The sequence below is a fragment of the Oreochromis niloticus genome, linkage group LG18, assembly GCF_001858045.2.
Source record: "Oreochromis niloticus isolate F11D_XX linkage group LG18, O_niloticus_UMD_NMBU, whole genome shotgun sequence".
In the NCBI taxonomy this organism is placed as follows: domain Eukaryota; kingdom Metazoa; phylum Chordata; class Actinopteri; order Cichliformes; family Cichlidae; genus Oreochromis; species Oreochromis niloticus.
In genome coordinates, this window is record NC_031982.2 from 25,810,505 (window position 1) to 25,827,972 (window position 17,468).

At 39.8% G+C, this 17,468-nt stretch overlaps 1 protein-coding gene and 1 long non-coding RNA gene across 4 annotated transcripts; both read right to left on the minus strand.

Moving 5' to 3' along the window:
* Positions 1-271: 271 nt before the first annotated feature.
* On the minus strand, positions 272-13,316 carry si:ch211-106k21.5 (leucine-rich repeat-containing protein 26). 3 transcript variants are annotated; one of them, XR_003214997.1, is made up of 4 exons: positions 13,005-13,316; positions 7,019-7,173; positions 3,546-6,932; positions 272-3,435 (listed from the first exon to the last, which is right to left on the minus strand). XR_003214997.1 is itself a non-coding variant. In XM_005476702.3 (3 exons), exon 3 carries the CDS (start codon positions 6,928-6,930, stop codon positions 5,689-5,691), a length of 1,242 nt encoding a protein of 413 aa, XP_005476759.1. In that variant the 5' UTR covers positions 6,931-6,932; positions 7,019-7,173; positions 13,005-13,316; the 3' UTR covers positions 272-5,688. The 3 variants fall into 3 exon arrangements, 2 of the variants coding, with proteins under 2 accessions (XP_005476759.1, XP_005476760.1); XM_005476702.3 differs by having other exon boundaries at positions 272-6,932; XM_005476703.4 differs by lacking the exon at positions 13,005-13,316 and adding an exon at positions 8,821-8,944 and having other exon boundaries at positions 272-6,932.
* Positions 13,317-14,517: 1,201 nt separating this feature from the next.
* On the minus strand, positions 14,518-17,290 carry LOC102078630 (uncharacterized). The gene is made up of 3 exons (XR_270083.4): positions 17,079-17,290; positions 16,236-16,386; positions 14,518-15,981 (listed from the first exon to the last, which is right to left on the minus strand). It is a non-coding gene; the product is annotated as an uncharacterized LOC102078630 (long non-coding RNA).
* Between the last annotated feature and the right edge of the window lie 178 nt (positions 17,291-17,468).

The window sequence follows — 17,468 nt, forward strand, 5'->3', positions numbered from 1 at the left end:
CAGATTAGCATCCATGGATACTCAGGCAACTGTTCCAGCCTAGTCATTTCCTGCCTTTGGCTACTGATTGTGGCTAAGACCTCTGAGAATGGCACTTCCATGCTGATCGTTTTGGTAACCCAATGCTGTAATTACAACTTCCCACGGTGAGTGAAATTAGAGCTCAAAAGAGGGATTTCAGGTAGCTGCGGTCAGCCTGGGTCATTGTCAGGGCAGAAAGGGGAACATAGAAAAAGATTAGGAGTCTGTTTTCAGAGATACTGAACACAAATACTTAAAGACAAGCTTTTATTTCTCTGTCAACAATATTAAAGTGTATACACAATCAACATAGTGCATCTTCCTGTATAAACGTGGTTAAAAAAAATCAGTGCTTTTATTACATACAGTATTGCCATTTTACATCTGAATGATTACTAATGATTCAGTGATACTGAAGACGTTACAGGGTGTCAAATATGTAGCCAATGGCACAAAATCTGTCTGCAGCATTTGCAAAGTGTTAACATTACAGAGAATCAGGACACGATTTTGTCTGAGGCAGATATCTGACTCATTGTCAATTTTACAGCATTTTTACTGAAAAAAACAACCACATTACACTTACTACTAAAACAAGCCAACGTAGTTTGTTTTTCTTTCCTTTACAACAGTAGCCTTTCTTAATGACAGTAGACTAAGTATAAAAAAACAAACAAACAACAAAAAATCCCAAGCCTTGACTTATATTTGACATCACACATTTAAGACATCTCAGGCTGTTTATCAACTGTTTTATGAATTGATAGTTAATTAGTTTTTTTTCTTTTTTTAAATCTTTGTTCAAAGATAATAAAACATACACAATGATTTTGCTGGTCCGGACTTAAGATTAAACTAGCCTACATAGCCTATTAACTAAGATGCCTAACAGGCCTTTTATAGGCTAACAAACAGTTTGTCAAACAAAGCTCACTTACGTTAAAATGAAGGAGGGTTATAAAGTTTGATTACTTTTTTAAATATTTGGATTTCATGTATCCCATTATTTAATTTTGGCAAGGTTAATTTCCCAGCAGGACTAAATTTAATCAAATTCAAATATATTTAGTCTAGAAAAAAAGTGTGTTTATTGAAATGTATTTGACACTTAGCAATAGCACAACACAAATGTCCAGTAATTTAGAACCATTACCATCCACCAGACATGTAAACCTTTGGACTTGTAGGTATTTATACAGGCAAAAGTATAGTTAGTGTAGTGAAGTTTGAAAGTTGGCACCTTTTTATGCCTCTCCTAAAATTTCAAAAGTTAGCATGTTTGCTAACTAGCAAGCAAATTAACCAAATATATGATTAATTTACAACTTTAGAATGTGGGTTTACAGGTTAAAATTTAAAAAAAGGTTAATAGTACATTCACTGTAGCATTCTACTGTTTTTTAAATGCTAATCCCAAATGTTATCAGTGTTGTTTAGCAAAAGTTATCTTACATATATCAAGCTTTAGCTAAACTTTAAACAAAACAAAACTGGGGAGGCCACATCATAAGAGACTACTTGATTCATTCTAAATTAAAAACACACTGTTTCAAATATGAGGTAACATAAGGTAAGGTTTACTTATTGCTAACTTTACATGTAGCCTTAGCCTCACTCTTTTTATGCATTTTTGTATACACCATATACATTTTTTTTACATAAGTCATTTCAAATAATATTGAGAAACCATAGACAATATTTTATTTTTACCAGTTCATGAAGTTTATTATTACCTAAAAGTCATTTGAATCTCAATGTAGCTTCAATGTAATTTGTGAAATAGTCAAAACAAATGTGCCTTTTATGTACAAGGACACACATAAAAAAGACAGTAAGTTAAAAAAAAAAAACTAAAAAAAAATGTTTATTAACTGAATCTAAATTATAGAATTTGATTTAAACTTTTAAAATGTAGTGAAATTCAGCAAAGGTCTCTGTCACACGGGCTTAGGTGACCTAGGAACTGTACCAACTGTACTGTGATTGCTTTGGCTGCTAGCAGTTTGCATTGAAGATAGACTTCACTGCAAACCCTTGCTATCCAACTACCAGTTGGTAGTGAATGAAGAAGCGTAACGTAAAATAGGAACTGGAGAATGTTCATCTTCACGGAAAAAGTGTGTCATTCGACTGAAACTAACAGGCTTGAAGACACACAACTTCACTTTGAAAGCAAAATGTCTCAGTTCCCAGTTTGCGTTGCACTCTTCACACTTCTACAACCACTTAGTGAGTAGTTGGCAAGTGTTTGCAGACAAGTTAGAATGTTCCATGCAAACTACAGGCAATCACAGCAATCTGTTAGCAACCAAAGTAATCACAAAAAGGTATTTGGTGCAGCACTATATACCTCTGTCTAATTCATTTTATCCAACAACGCCCAGGAAGCACTTGCCAACTATTCAGGAAGAAAATTTTTTCCCCTAGCAACCTCTTGCTAGGTCACCAAACAGTCTCCAGGGATGTGTGACTAGAGCTTAGACTCCAGGAAATGTCTTGTCTTTAGTGGTGGGCATAAAGACAAGACATTCATGCAACAGAGTACAACCCGACTCTAACAATATGCTAACTTGTGTATCATTTTTGCATGTTTGGCCAGATGAAGGTACCGAAACTACTTGGTTAGTTTTAGGAAAAGACTGTGGATTGGGTTAAAATACTACATTTACGACTATCACAGGATAAATGAGGCAAATTCTGTCCATATTTACAAACAAGCAGATCACATTTCATGGCTATTTCACAAATTGTAAAATTAAATTTTGTCAGCAGGTTATTCAGTCAGAAATAAAGTCCAGTACATAACTGCTGCCATTGTAAACCTGTGACAAAAATATAAAGCTTGACAGGCACTGAAATAATAACCATAGAATAACATCTAAAATGCACAGAACTGCACATCAGTGGCATGTAGCTGTATGTCCCTTTTACATTAACATAACAAGTTGTTTTGTGCATCAACTGGATGCATTTGTCTTTTGACTGAAGAGCATTTGGAAACCTTACAATGTTGATATATAAAGCTTAAACGGAAAATATGTGAAAACTCATCTGGAAAATACAGATCAGCTTTTTTCAATTGCAGGAAGATCCACACCCTTTGCTGCACCCTCAGTATTTCACTGAACAAAAAAACCAATTAGTCTGCGAAACCAGCAAGTGTGAGAGCGAGACATCCGTCTGTTTTCCACATCTTTGATAACAATCGAGTGTCCTACACTGTCACAATAACCCTGCTGTGCACTGTTTTCTTTCGTGCAGGTCTCAGCTCCACTTTACCGAACAAGCACTGCTTAGATTTTTATCTTAAACCAGCATTTAGGCCCAACCGCCATGGCCTTTTTCAAACTCTCTGCACATTTCAGTGTGTGACGCAAAGCAAGCGTCGTCATCTCGTCTGTCCTTTTATCCTCCCTTAACAATGAAAGACACATAAAATTAGATTTGTCATCTTAGCTTTACATTCTACATTTAGCTCTAAATTAACGACGAACATAGCGGTGGGATTAGTCATTGTTCAGCACCTATATTTCTGCTTGTGCAGCTTAATCAGGAATCCTCTTGCGTTCGGTACAACAAGTCGAACAGGAATGGCTGGAACAACGACAGTTGTGTGAGGTAAAGAAAAAGTAGACACAAAAGGCTGCTGTACTTAGCAGTTAAAAATATATCCTCGTTCCTTGCCTTTAAAATGACATTAAATGCAGACTGCACTGGACTCAGTACTAAACAGAATAAATCTCTTTCAGCATTTTTCCATAAGCGAAAAAAAAAAGAAAAATCAGGCCTCCCTTTTAAGCCGTCACTGCGTTCCTCGGGTCCCACAGGAAAAGCTCCAGATTAAATCACTTCCTCACACATTGTGATACTGTGGAGGCTGGACCACACTGTCCCTGTAACTAGTTAATGCATTGTTTTGATTTGGCTGTTGTTTTTTTACACACTAATTTGAAATTTGGGGAAATACATTTATTTTTCTACACAGTTATAGACTGATAAAGCTCCCTGATCTGTGTGTTAAGTATAGAGACAGAGGTAAAGGAGCATAGTTCTTCCTAGGACTGAGAGCTTCTGGACTCAAATGTAGTATATCCACCTGATTATCACTAGATACAATTTAACTTAATGTTATTTTTAATGCTAGAATATAACAAGTTTTACAAAAGAGCAAAAAAGTTATTTACTTGCATTCCTGACCAGAAAATTTAGTTTGGGTGTTTGAATGTTATGTTTGATTCATTTCTGGCCTCTCACTGAAGTCCAGTATACTGTCTCAAATTCAAGTATGAAAAATTTAGTTCAGTGAATTCAGTTATTTTAAGTTGTAAAAGTTTTTGAAAGATATGTGTTTTCTTATTTTTTTGACAGGTGATCCAAGAAATTTGTAAGGCACTCTATGTTGGATGCTTGTAGTAAAGGCCAAAGGTCTGAATTGTGTGTATAATCCCTGCGAGCCAAAAACCCAGGCTTCATTCTGCTTTTAGCATTTGTTTTTCTTTTGTTTCTACTCTGGGTGCTGTATGATGTGGGTGCTGTCTAAGCACACAGCTCTCGCTGTGAGCACAAAAGCCTCACTCACCTGCTGTTCAAATCTGCTCCTTCTACAGGGCAGCCAATCAGAAGAAACTTGGCTTAAAGGGAGCCAAAAAGAGCTGACCAACATAACAGGTCTTCTTTCGAAGAAGGGCAAACAGCTATCTGGCTTTGCCCAGGTTAGACATCAGCATTACCTTAAAAAGGCCCAGTCAAACCAGAATACTGAAAACAATAAATTTGTATACATTTAATTACCCAAATTTATGCCTCAAAGCAAGCCAACACAACAGCGCTGGTTTTGACAGAAACCAAATTAGTGTAAAGTAGATGTTTTTCCGTGGGTTAAGAACAGGCGCATCAGTGTCGGCTGCATTTGACTTACAGGAAGTCTTTCGCTGCTAATTTAAACTGCGCTGTTCTCAATGCCACCTGTGCTTTTCCACCTATGACAAGTCAACATGTCCACTGTAAAAAACATCTATTGCTGCCTGTGATCACTGACACTAATACATGTATGAATTCATGTCTGAATAAGTTTTGGACTAGCATTAGCATCTTCTTGCCAGATGTAAACTGTTACCAAACCTCCAAAACTAATTACAGAAATCTTGGTATTTCCAGGCTTTAAAACTTTAAAACTTAACTTAAAAAATGTAATCCAGACACAGAAGCAGAAATAAAAAGCTTTCAGAATACCATGGTGTGAGCATGCATTGAAGCCATGACAGATTTGTCATTCATTGAGCTACAGTGCTGTTTCTGCCTAGCTTTACTTTCTGCCTTTATCAGATAGGGCAGTACAGAGAGAGTAGGCCCTGCTGTATCTTTGCACTATGGGAGGCTAACTTCTGGAAACTTTCTGTGTTATGACACGAGTACATGACTATTTCTTTAAGGAAAACTTTTCTCTTTTGAGAGATTTGAGAGATTCAAGTAGATCAGTTGCCAAACCAACTGAGACTACGCGCTTCTGGTCTGACGAAATAAAAAAGAAGACAGACAAAAACACAAAGAAGACAGACAAAAACCTGTAGTAACTTTGGCAGGAATATCTTAAGACCTCATCATGCAGGAAGTTGGTTTGAAGGCACCATGTGAATGCCACAGATAAGCATTTCCTGCAATGCTGATCTATTCTTTGGTGGAAGATGATGTCGCGACATTCTCGTACTCGCCATGGTCTGAGTCCTCCAGTTCGATACCTGGCACCAGGTTGTAGTACTCAGTGGACTGAGTCATGTAAGCTTTCTCCCTGTCAGCTGAGTCTTTCATCACTTCTGTGACACTCACCGTGTCCAGCTCTGTATTATTCGCCCCATCAGGCTCCTGGGAGCCTTGCCTCTCCTCTCTGGAGCTGGAGCGGCATGAGGTGACTCGGGGAAGAGACTCTACTGAGCCCAGCTTGATCTCCACTTCTTCATAGATGTCCCTGGTGCTGCCCAGGAGGGCGGATGCTGGGCGAAGCAGCAGCTGGTTCTTCAGGATCCCCTCTCCAGCTTTACCCTGCTCAGCCGCTGAAGGCTGCTGTTTGCTGCGATGCTTCTGGCCGTTGGAGCTGGAACTGTGAGGCCTCTTTTTTGAGCTGCTGAAAGTAGGCACTTCTTTTTTCTTCCTCGTCCTCCCACAGCACCAGCAGAGCAGCAAGGTGGACAGGACAAGGAGGGGAAGGACAATGAAGAGCGCTGTGAGGCCGGCTGGCCGACACGCATCGGTAACCTTCACCGACAACACAGTCCTGCCGGCCAGGTGCCAGGGAGAGAAGCAGGTCATGTTCCAAAGCAGATCCTGCAGTTTGATGGTGCGATTAGCCTCCCTTCTTGCCTCCAGGCCTTCCAGTAACAAGCAAGAGCAGTCCCAGCGGTTCCCGTCTAGCTCCAACTTTTGAAGCCTCGGATTCTGCAATATAGAGCTAGGAAGGAACTTTAGCTGGTTTTCTTGTAGAAACAACTTCTGGAGGTTGTTAGAGTCCTTTAGAAAGTCCCCAGGAAGCTCCTGAAGTAAGTTCCCAGCCAGATCCAGCTCCTTCATACTGGGCTGCCTCGCCAGAAACCCACTTGGTAACATCTTTAGTCTATTATGACTCAAATAGACCTTCTGCAATGCAGAGGCCCCAGAAGCCTCTTCGCCACTGATATCGAGAGAGCTGATATTACAGTTGGAGAGATCCAGTGTCACTATGTTTGTTTCATTGGTAAACACAGACCAGTCCACACGGGTGAAAGCAGATCCAGAGTAGTTCAGGCAGCACACATCAGCAGGAACCTTGGAGGGAAACTGGGACAAAATGGTGGCTGCTGGACAAACACATCCCACAGCAAGTCCTGTCTTCACTAGCAATATGAAAATCAGCCGGAGACTCCACTGGAAAACCATCTCTGAAACAGAAAAGACTGTTAAACCCAGCTCAGAAAACATGACTTCATCACTACATACTGGTGCTCTGTCTCTTACTCCACCCTACCTGCTTCCTTGTCTCTAGGAAGGGATCCACTTTATGTTGGCTAACAGAGCTGGAATTATAGTTGTAAACCTAGCAGCTCCTCTGTGGACTCCAGGTTGCTGTGAGGATCGTAGGAGTTGGCATGGTGACGCGAATCACTGGGGATCAGTTGCTAGCTGTGAGAGAGGAAACAGATGCTACTATGACTCTCACATGAAAGTAATCTATTAACTGGCAGATGGGAGTTACACATGCATGAGTGGAGTGAAAAACCGGACTCTAATCTGAGAAGAAGGTTATCTACACAGACTTAGACCCCCTCAAATCTGGACCTATGTCTCACTTTGATGCCAATATATCAATAAACTTGCTCTTTGAAACAACATCCAGCATTCTGGGGTTTATGGTTGAAGTTGATTAAACTGTGTGTTTGTGTAAACCTGCTTGTAATAATTTACTTTGTAAGGTAAATACAGTACTTAATAGTTGAGTTTAAGCCTGAATTTTTGTTTAAATGATTATAACAAATTATAATGCCACTCAGAAACTCCCAAGCTTATTAGCATGCTGTTTAAAGAGTGATATACAACTAAAGTATAAAACTGTAGTTAGAAAATTGCTTGAAAGAAAGTCTTAAAGACTTCACATATGATGCAAGCTACCAATTGCACAGTGTACAGGATGTACATGCTTTGTACATGGAGATAAAAATGATGCTGAGGTTCATTATGGTCACAAACATGCAGCAGTGTTTCCCACAGATTCTGAGTCTATTTGTGGAAGTTGGGGGCGAGCGTGTGTGTGTGTGTACGCTCGACGGAGGCACACTTCTTAAGTAAATAAACTGAAAAGACTACTTTGTGACAAATAAATAACAGATTAATAAAAGCAGCTGTGTGTGTGAGCATGAACTCTGTGGACATGAGCTGCACTTGCTCAAGGCAGCTTTGATTCACAGTAACTGTACCTGTAACTTGTACCATACAGAGTTTATATAAACCATGCAGATAAATATAAATAGCATCCATAGCAGATTTTAGCTATTCCCAGTTTGTGTTCTTTCCGTTAAATTTGGGGCTTGAAAAGTCCACGTATTGTTTCTTTGATGGGTTTTCCAGAATCCTCACTGACTCTTTGGACCATCGGGATAAAAATATGCCCTCCAATGAAGATAAATGAGATTTAGAACGTGTTTACAACACTTCTTGGAGTTAAAAATCTTTTTGTGCAATCAGCGAGCTGAATATTTTTACTTCCAGATGTAGAAGAGTCTGTGGGGATTCTTCAGAACAACAGTAAGTGCTTTTAAATGACCTTCTGGTGCATTTAAACTTTGCTGGTTAATTTAGTTTTGGAAAAACAAATGGTTAGCTCACTGAATATATGCTCTTAATGTCTGTGTAGGGCACAAACTGGACTTAAAAATAACTTCAACAGCAAAATACAAATGTGCTATTTTTATCCATAAATATAAACTTTGTTTTGTAGCGTCTGGACAGGTTCATTTTGAAAATGTACGGGAATAAACAATTTCACAGCACGTGTAGTAAAAAACAAAGATGACTCAGAGGATGGTACCCAAAATGTCTTATTTCACTGTAATTTCACTCCATCGTAATTACTTTAAACTCAGGTTTCATCCCTGCCGTGTGTCTGGCTGGGAGAACGTGACACGACAATATTATGGAAAACCTGCTCTTGGAGACACAAATAAACTAATTGCTGGTCACTTCCTAAAACTCACATGTGTACTGTGACGCCGCCTGAACATAAAAGCGCATGTGGTCGACATAAACAAGGCCTTTCTTTTCCAAATGACTTACATGTTTAGCGGGCAGGATGACACAAGCCGGGCCGGAGACTGTGTTTGTTTCGCCCGCCAAAAAAAGGAACGTGATAAATCATCAAACAAAAAAGCAAGACAACCACGGTCTGCCTGTAGACCTCATGTAACCATGGCAACCAACATTTGAAACCAACTTAAGGTAGGGACGGACTTATCCCAAATCACCTTCACACAACTAAAACTCACATGGTAACAACTGGCAGCTAGTTACTAGTGTTTCTTCCTGGGCTCAAACCTGAGCAGGGACCTTCTGGGTGGAGTGTGCATGTTCTCCCCGTGACTTTTATCTCAACTTATTGTTGCTCTTTGCTCACAAGCTCAAAATCTATTAGTTGTTCCTCGTACAACACCAGGGGCTTAGGGCCTCGCAGTCTGTGGATCCAAGGCTCTGGAACAGATTACGACTCCAGCTCTGTTTAGCTGACTGAAACTTTTCTGTTTAATCAGGCTTTTTAATTTATTCTGCTTTCATTTAACATGGTTCTCGTATTATATTAATTGTGTTTTAATTCTTGTACAGTCCTTTGTGACTTTTATGCCTGTGGAATGTGCTACAGAAATAAACATTACTTACTTTGGATCCCTGGTTTCTCCTACCCCGCCTATCTCGAATCAGGACACTCTCACAAAAGAGATTCCTAATCTCAGCCAAACTCCAGATGCCAGAATTAAACAAGTGATAGAGAATTTATCTGAAACCTTCTAAAATAAGAACATTTGCTTTTCTTCTAAGCTGTTCTCTGGATTTTGGACCTTTGTTTGGGGAAAACAAGACACAAATCCTCAAGTCTCAGAAAGCTCAATGTATTTTCACTATTTTGATGTCATATCAAAAAGGGTTATATATTGAACCCACTCTCTATAGCGACAGCACTCTCTGATAGCAGTGAAATGCAAATCATTAAAACTGCTCATGAACAGGTTGCTGTGTTTGCCCGTTTGTTCCTCTTTTTATTTTCTCTTTGCAAATGTGGATAGCCGTGTTCTGACTGTGAATATTCAGTGTGAATGTGTTCTAAATAATTTTGATTGTTTTGTTTACTGGTTCCATTTATCATACTTGTTCTAAATGATTAAATACATTCTTGAAGAAATAAAAAGCGGGGCTAAGGCCTTGAACGGGCCTTTGATGTGTCAGTGGGATGTGTCCCGGCCAAAGAGGCTTGCCTTGAATCGTGCAGTCTCAGAGGCTCTACTGCCAAGTTGGACAACACAATTCCCAGACCAGAACCAACCAGACATGTCTATAATTCCTGGTTTACTCAAGTGTAGCGTTTTTAATAATTTTCTCAGACTCTTCCAGATTGTGAGTGTGTTCCTCTGTAAAACCAAATGTTCTCCTGGACATAAAAGAGGCACAAATGGCTTTTTTTCAACCTTGACTTAAAATATCAGCACAGCAGCAAGGCTCCTGAACAAATGCAGGAAGTGAGCGTCAGTGGAGAGAAATAATCTGCCTTCAGCTGATATCTGCCGCTTGTAGAGATGATCTAACATTTCCAGTATGAGTATGAGGGAGGATGAGATATGGTCGGTATGAAGGAGGCTGTATATGTTAAAGGGGAAAGTCTGTATTAAATGGGATCTTATTGCACTTCTGACAGTGAAAACAGCTTCATAGAGAGTATAACAGCTTTAATTGTGTATTTTAATAGTCACTTTAGACTAAAACTAAATTCTTTAATAATAGCATGAAGTGACTTTGAGTAAGACACATCCTTTACAGGGAATAGCTGTTTTTTCCCAGCAAAGCCAAGCTGTTAATGTGAACTAGAAGCTTAGAAACGATACAACACTGCAGGATCTTTTAATGATATCTGCTACATTTAAAAAAACGTTTGACCAAGTTCCAGACCGAATGACGCATTTTACAGTTGAAAAACCGTAAATTAACCTTGTTAATGTTCTCTGTAACAGTAAAGTACTATCCCTTAATAAACCTGATCCAGTGTGGCTGCACTGGTATATCTTTTAAATAATTTTCCAACACTCGGCTACTGATTTACTGGTCTAGCTTTAGCTGTCATATTGGACGTAATGGCTGGTATGGCAACAGAGCAACAGTCACTGGAGACGAGTTTCTGGACACCTGATAAATGTAAAGTCAATATCATTCTTCTTTTGGTTTGGTTTGCGCAAACTCCTGAGACAAATATCTGTCCTCTTTAGCAGCTATGTGCTCCAGTGTGTTCACCAGCTGGTTTCTAACTTTGTGTCTGCAGTTTGGTGCGAAGCCAGCAGTCCACAGACAGTTTACATAGCTTTTTAATAGACACTCAGGAGAGCAGTGAGAGTGAACCAACGCTGGTCAGAAAACAAAAGATGAGCTGAAAGACACTAAAAGTGAGGGGTGAAAACAGTTGTATCAGCCATTTGCTCCTTCTGCCCTGAGCATTCCTGGGATGACATACAGGCATGTTTCCACTTCAGAGGAATAAAATCTGAATAAAATATGATCACTTCCATCTCCATATTTTTATTTTCTCATATTTATTCAGGACGAATCTGGGAACTTGGAGGTCTCTCTGCTGGAAACTAAACATCTAAATCTGTTGCAGAGTACTGAATATGTGACATTCACTTGTCCTGGGATGCTGATTAGTTGATATATGGAGTAAAACCTCATTAAAGGGGGCGTATTATTCTCTATAATTCTTTCTTTTTTTACTATACCGAGGCTTGATGCAGCTCTTTGGTTCTGAAACAAGTCATTCCCTTTCTGATTGGCTGCTCTTCACAAACAGAAGGTTTCACAGCAGGCAGTTGGTGCTTCTGACCTCACAGCCAGATCATTGTTTGGGTGGATGACTATATTATTATTATACAGAGCCAAGAGCAGGACAAGCTGTCTTTAAAAACACTGAGCTTTTTGGCTCACAGGCATAATACTTACACTTACTCTGACATCAGTTTTTAACACTCCGCTCATGTTTAATATTGAAATCCAGTCTTCTAATTGTATATGTATGACAGAAACTAAGGAAAAGCATGTTAGGTCCAGATTAAAAAGCAGACATTTATTGACAAATCCGCAAAAAATAAGGAAACAAAACAGCAATCACCAATTTAAGATGTACCAGTGGATGTTCATATGTCATCGTTTGAACAGAGCCTGTATAGTGCTCTGTTTATTTATAACATGCACCATTTCATTTGCATGTTGCACAGCCCTGTGAGAAATCTTTGTTCTAACTGATGGCTATCAAGACCCAGGAACATCCCTCTGAACACGGAAAAGGAAAATGCGTGAAGGAAATAATTTGCCTGGAGTTGGACACTTTGGTTCAAATGTTCACACCCGAGTAGGAGCCAAGTCTGGACAGCTCTTGTATATGTGCAACTAAGTTCATGCAGTCGCTCGTTAAGATAACTGCATGTCTGAAATGTCAAACTCCCATCTTGCCCTGATAACAGGGGCAGTGAAAAGGTTTTAGGGCCCCTGCTGAGCAGCATCTGACTGACCTGCCTTGTTTGAGGTGTCAATCAGTTTATGTCCAGTATTCAGTGCAAACATTGGCTGATGAGCTGATCTTTGGATTCTGACACTACACACAAACATAAGTCACTTACTGACCTTTGCAGATCTTCTGAGTTACGCCTTAAGAGGATTTAAATCTGGAGAACAAGGATGATCTCACTGACCAGCAATGTGAGTTGCTACATCCTCTCTGGGAGCAGAGCTTCCTCTGAAATAACGGTCTCCATTCTCCTTTCATTTGAGCAGAAAATATCTGAGCTAAATTAGAGCTGCAGCTGACCACACACTGGGCAGCTCCGCGCTAGACACTTTTCAGGGGGGGGGGGATTTGGGGCTTATTGTGTAAAATTTTAATTTTACAAACTCAATACTGTTAAATATACAAATGTAATTCAATAATTAGCAAAATCAAACTAATTAAACATTCTAAACACTTTGGTGCATGGTCGACTTTCTGAAGGTGGTTAGATAGCACTGGGTCACATAAGTCCGTGACCACCTGCAGTGCTTAAATCTGGCCACTGTTCACCATAAAAACACATTCAAATAGTATTAATCTACGACTCGGACCAAAACAAAGTGGCTATAATTGAAAAAAAAATACGGGAACACTTCCTAAAAATTAAGTGAAGGTGCGTTTTGACGCACAAACACGCAGTTCATATTTAAAAACATCACCTTACCTGCGATGTCAGCTACAGGCGTGTTGCTCTGTAACCCTGATGGAGGACTCGAACATCACGCACAGCCACGGCAGCAGCTCCTGTCTCCTCTCTGCATCCCATCAAGTGGTCCGTCTGAAGGGCTTCCCCTCTTCCAGCGAATCCGGGGGCGCGTCTTCCTCCGAGAGGAGTGTGGAAACACAGCCTCCTGCTTGTGTGAGGGAGTGTATCTTTGTGTGGGTGTTAATAAAGTTAATCCTTACACAATGTGACCCTTTATTTGGTTGAAGACGACAGATTGAACCCTCGCTGAGCACCGGGCAAAGTTTAACTGAAGCCACTGAAAGGTGTGTGATGTGGCAGAGCGCCACCTCTTGGTTGAAGTCGTTTTCAACATTTCACCTACTCAGGATCGCATGAATCCATTGTTAGCGTATTTTAAATAGTAAAAAAAATCCTACAGCAGGTAAATATAAACTTGAATTGTAGCAAAATTTAGTAAAAATTGAGTGCATATGTTGTATTGGTTATTTAATGCACTGAAAACGGCTGAATGTGGCCGAGAAAAATCTCTGACTCATATAATCCACAACCCACAGGATGGTGCTGTTCCAACAGTAAATAATCAGAATCAGAACACTTTATTACTCCCAGAGGGAATTATGTAAAGAACTATTAATATCAAAAAATAATCAGTGGTACAAGTAAACACACTTGTCACTTTAGCAGAAGTACAGATACTTTGGCAAGAGTTGAATCAACGATTCAACTTTATTACTCAAGTAAAAGTGAAGGAGTATAGCCTCTGAAATATAGGCATTTATTAAAGTCAGACTTATACATTGGAAAATTCAAAAATTCATCTTAGAAACTTTCGACTGTTCTGAGTCCCAGTAATTGTAGCAGTTTGAAAAAGATTTAATAAAGGTTATAAAATAACAGTAAAATTGCAGATGAGAGAAGAAGAAAAACAAACTACAGTGAAGTGGCTTACTGCAGAGTGCAATGACAGCACTTGTGCTCATTATGGACCAATTTCTGACAGAAATGTTACACACTGCAAATTCATCCCCTTACTCACTTAAAAATAAATAAATAAAATACTGATTTTAATTAGGGAGAGAGAGAGAGAGAGAGAGAGAGAGAGAGAGAGAGAGAGAGAGAGAGAGAGATTAGATGAAACTTTATTAATCCCTCAGGCGGGTTCCTCGAGGAAATTCGGTTTCCAGTAGCACAGCACCGACAGAAGTTACAGAATGTGAGCAGAAATATACCATATATAAATAAAGAGTATACAAAAGGGATAAATAGAATAAATAGGAATAAGAATACAAGGGAATTGCACATTTCAAGTATTGTGAGTCTATTGCACCGTTGGATATTAACAAAAAGTATTGCACAGTGAAAAGGCACTGCAGCTTAGTTGTTCCCCCCTCCTTTGTCCTCCTGTTTCCCCTCCCTCTCCCCTCCAGAGAGGAGTTAAACAGTTTGATGGCGTGTGGGACAAAGGAGTTTTTAAGTCTGTTGGTTCTTGAATTTGGGAGAAGCAACCTGTCACTGAACAGACTCCTCTGGTTGTTTATGGCCGTGTGCAGTGGATGCCCAGCATTGTCCATAATGTCCAGCAGTTTCTTTAGTGTCCTTTTCTCTGCCACTTGATGCCCCTTGTATTGTGGCTCTCCTGCTCTGAAAGGGAAACTGCAAATACATGATTGCAACTACAAAGATACGCACAGGCCAGCGTCACTGATGCTCTGTACCACAGAGTTAAAATGCTGCTGTTAGGATTTAATGCGCGTCGCTTTTAGGACTTCTGCCTCGGCCTAAACCAACACACTCTCAAAATTTGACCACCTGTTCCTGAGACATAAGGCTGAAAATTTTCCAGAATGTTTTTTTTTTCTATTCTGAATATTGACAAATTGACAAATTAAGCGAAATTTTATAAGACTTGGTAGATCAATATTTCAGGTATTGTCAAAATTTTGTGATCTTTGACCACCAAAAAATTCACTTGAACACTCAGTTTCCGGCAGTCTTCTATACTTTTGGATCTGTATGATGCCAGTGAGAGTGGATATCCAAATATGATCATCTCAGCCACAAAGAAGCTCCATCCAGCTGCTGTTCAAACCTTATGCTTGTGATAGGCAACCAATCAGAAGAGGTTAAATGGAGGCAGAGGAGACCTAAAATGATGTGGAACTGTGAACCAAACAAAGCTCCTTTAATAAAGTGCAAAAAATATGTTGAATTCCCTCTGAACAAGAAATTATAATATAAAGACCAAAATATAATCAATTCAGTGTGGAATACACATGTGTCAGCAAATTTTCTACTGTGTTTTTCTCCACATACTGTCAATGATCCACTGTACAGCCCCCACTGTTGTTTGAGGCAGCTCAGTCCTCCAAGTCACACATGAATGCCTTTTGGGAAGTCAAAGAGGCCATAAGCTTTACTAACACTTTTGCTTTTACTATGACATGCAACTATAATGTCTGGTTGGTTTCCATTTTTTCTTTGTATGTGCACCAATAAGTTTTTTTTGTAGAGAACGACGGCGCAGTGAGGGCACTTAACTGACTTTAAATACATCACACGTGAAGAGAGCAGCTATGCGGCTTCAGACAGACAGACAGACAGGCGGCTGGAGGGGGAGCTGAGTTTGGCTGACAGGTTTGCGGAGTGTCAACAGGTGACACAAGTGTGTAACAATGGTCTGACATTACAGTGTCCTCTCCAGCTGATGGGGGAAAGGGACACTCCAAAGGAGGCTGTGCTGACCTCTGCTGGGGAGCACGGGGAGTGAAAAAGGATGATGACGATGATGCAGGTGCCCCGATTTCTGCCGAAGGTGGCACTGTATCACATGTGTTTCGACATCCAGTTACGTGTAATGTCATATCCTCTTTGCGCATGATTGTTTTCTCACAGTGTGGACAGTGGTAATGACCTGTGTCTCGGCAAGGCAGGTTGCATCTGCAAATGTTTGTATCTGCAAGGGACAGCCATACATCACAGTTAGGAATTTAGCTGTCCAGCTGTGATTTTACTCAGTGAGGCGATGCCATAAATATTTAAAAATCATGTTCCTTTCAAAGTAACTCTAGCTTTCTTCTAAAGCTGATCTACTGACTCCAAATCAGAGTTAGTAAGAGTAAGTAAAACTGTTGACCTTTAAATGTACGGTAAATGCAACGCTGTTAATCAAAAGAAGCCCACATTTATTTCCTCTTGTCATCAGCTTACCTTGGAAATATGCTGCATTTTTGATGTGGGACTCCAGATGTCTGCACATGGTCTTTGCACGTGTGGTGGTGAATTTGGGACACAGAGGGCAGCCCAGCTGTAAACCGTTCCCAGTTGTACTCTTTAACTGGCATCCAGTCTATGGCTGCATCTGGAAAACAGTTTTTTATTACCATTATTACTTGTTCTACGTGGTTATTTTATAAATTACGAAACAATAAAATACACAGCCCACATTAGGAGCCGGTTTCCAGGACAGTGACTAGGTTAAATGCCAACCGTCTCCTTACACGTTGTTAGGCTTGTCAACTGCGAGGGTCACTGTAAGCTCCAAGAGTCACAGTCTTTTAAATGAGCTATATGTAAGAATTTATTTTAAAGCTGATTCAAAAAGAAACAATTTCGCTACCAAATAAGGTTTATTATCCAAAATATATGTTTTCTGCCTCTCTGACAAATAAAAATCATCATCAACCACACAACTGTTATTCTATTACCAGACTGAACAATAACACACACACACACACACACACACACACACACACACACAAAAAACCAGACTGAACCTTCAAATTCACACTAATATAACAAAACCCCATCAAACCAGTAAACATTTAAATTTTCTATCAATTCAGATAAAGTATTGAAGAACCTGTTTCTGCACCAATCAGCTGTGACCAATAAAGGAAGTTCTGGTCTGCGCATGCGTGATTATCTCAAGCGCTGACAGCTAAAAACAAACACTCGCTTTGACAGGTTTAACACTTTAAGACTGTGCAGACTGACACACACTGGATTCTTCGGTATATTCAAGTTTAATGTAACTTTAGAAAATATTCTTACCGCTGTGAGAAACAAAAGCAGATGCAGACGCAATGGCGGACCTCCGCGACAGTTACCTCCACAGGTTGCAGGAAATTACGTGACTGCTCATGGGCAACTTTACTTCCTCGTCTTTACGTTTACTGTGGTTAGACTAAAGGTGCAAGTCGCCCCCTACTGTAGTAGACTGTAACATCGTCATTACAGTATATTTTGAATATTAGACCTGGTTTCTATATATTTAATTGAAGCCTTTTGAGCTATCAGCTTCTCTTCCTGCCTCACTCTGTTTTCCTGCATTTTTCTTTTTAATTTGAACTTCCTGACTCTCTGTTATAAGGTTAAATACAACAATGCCCTTTGGACTCATCTGACTTATTAACTAGTGCCCGTCATTATGGCTACAATACT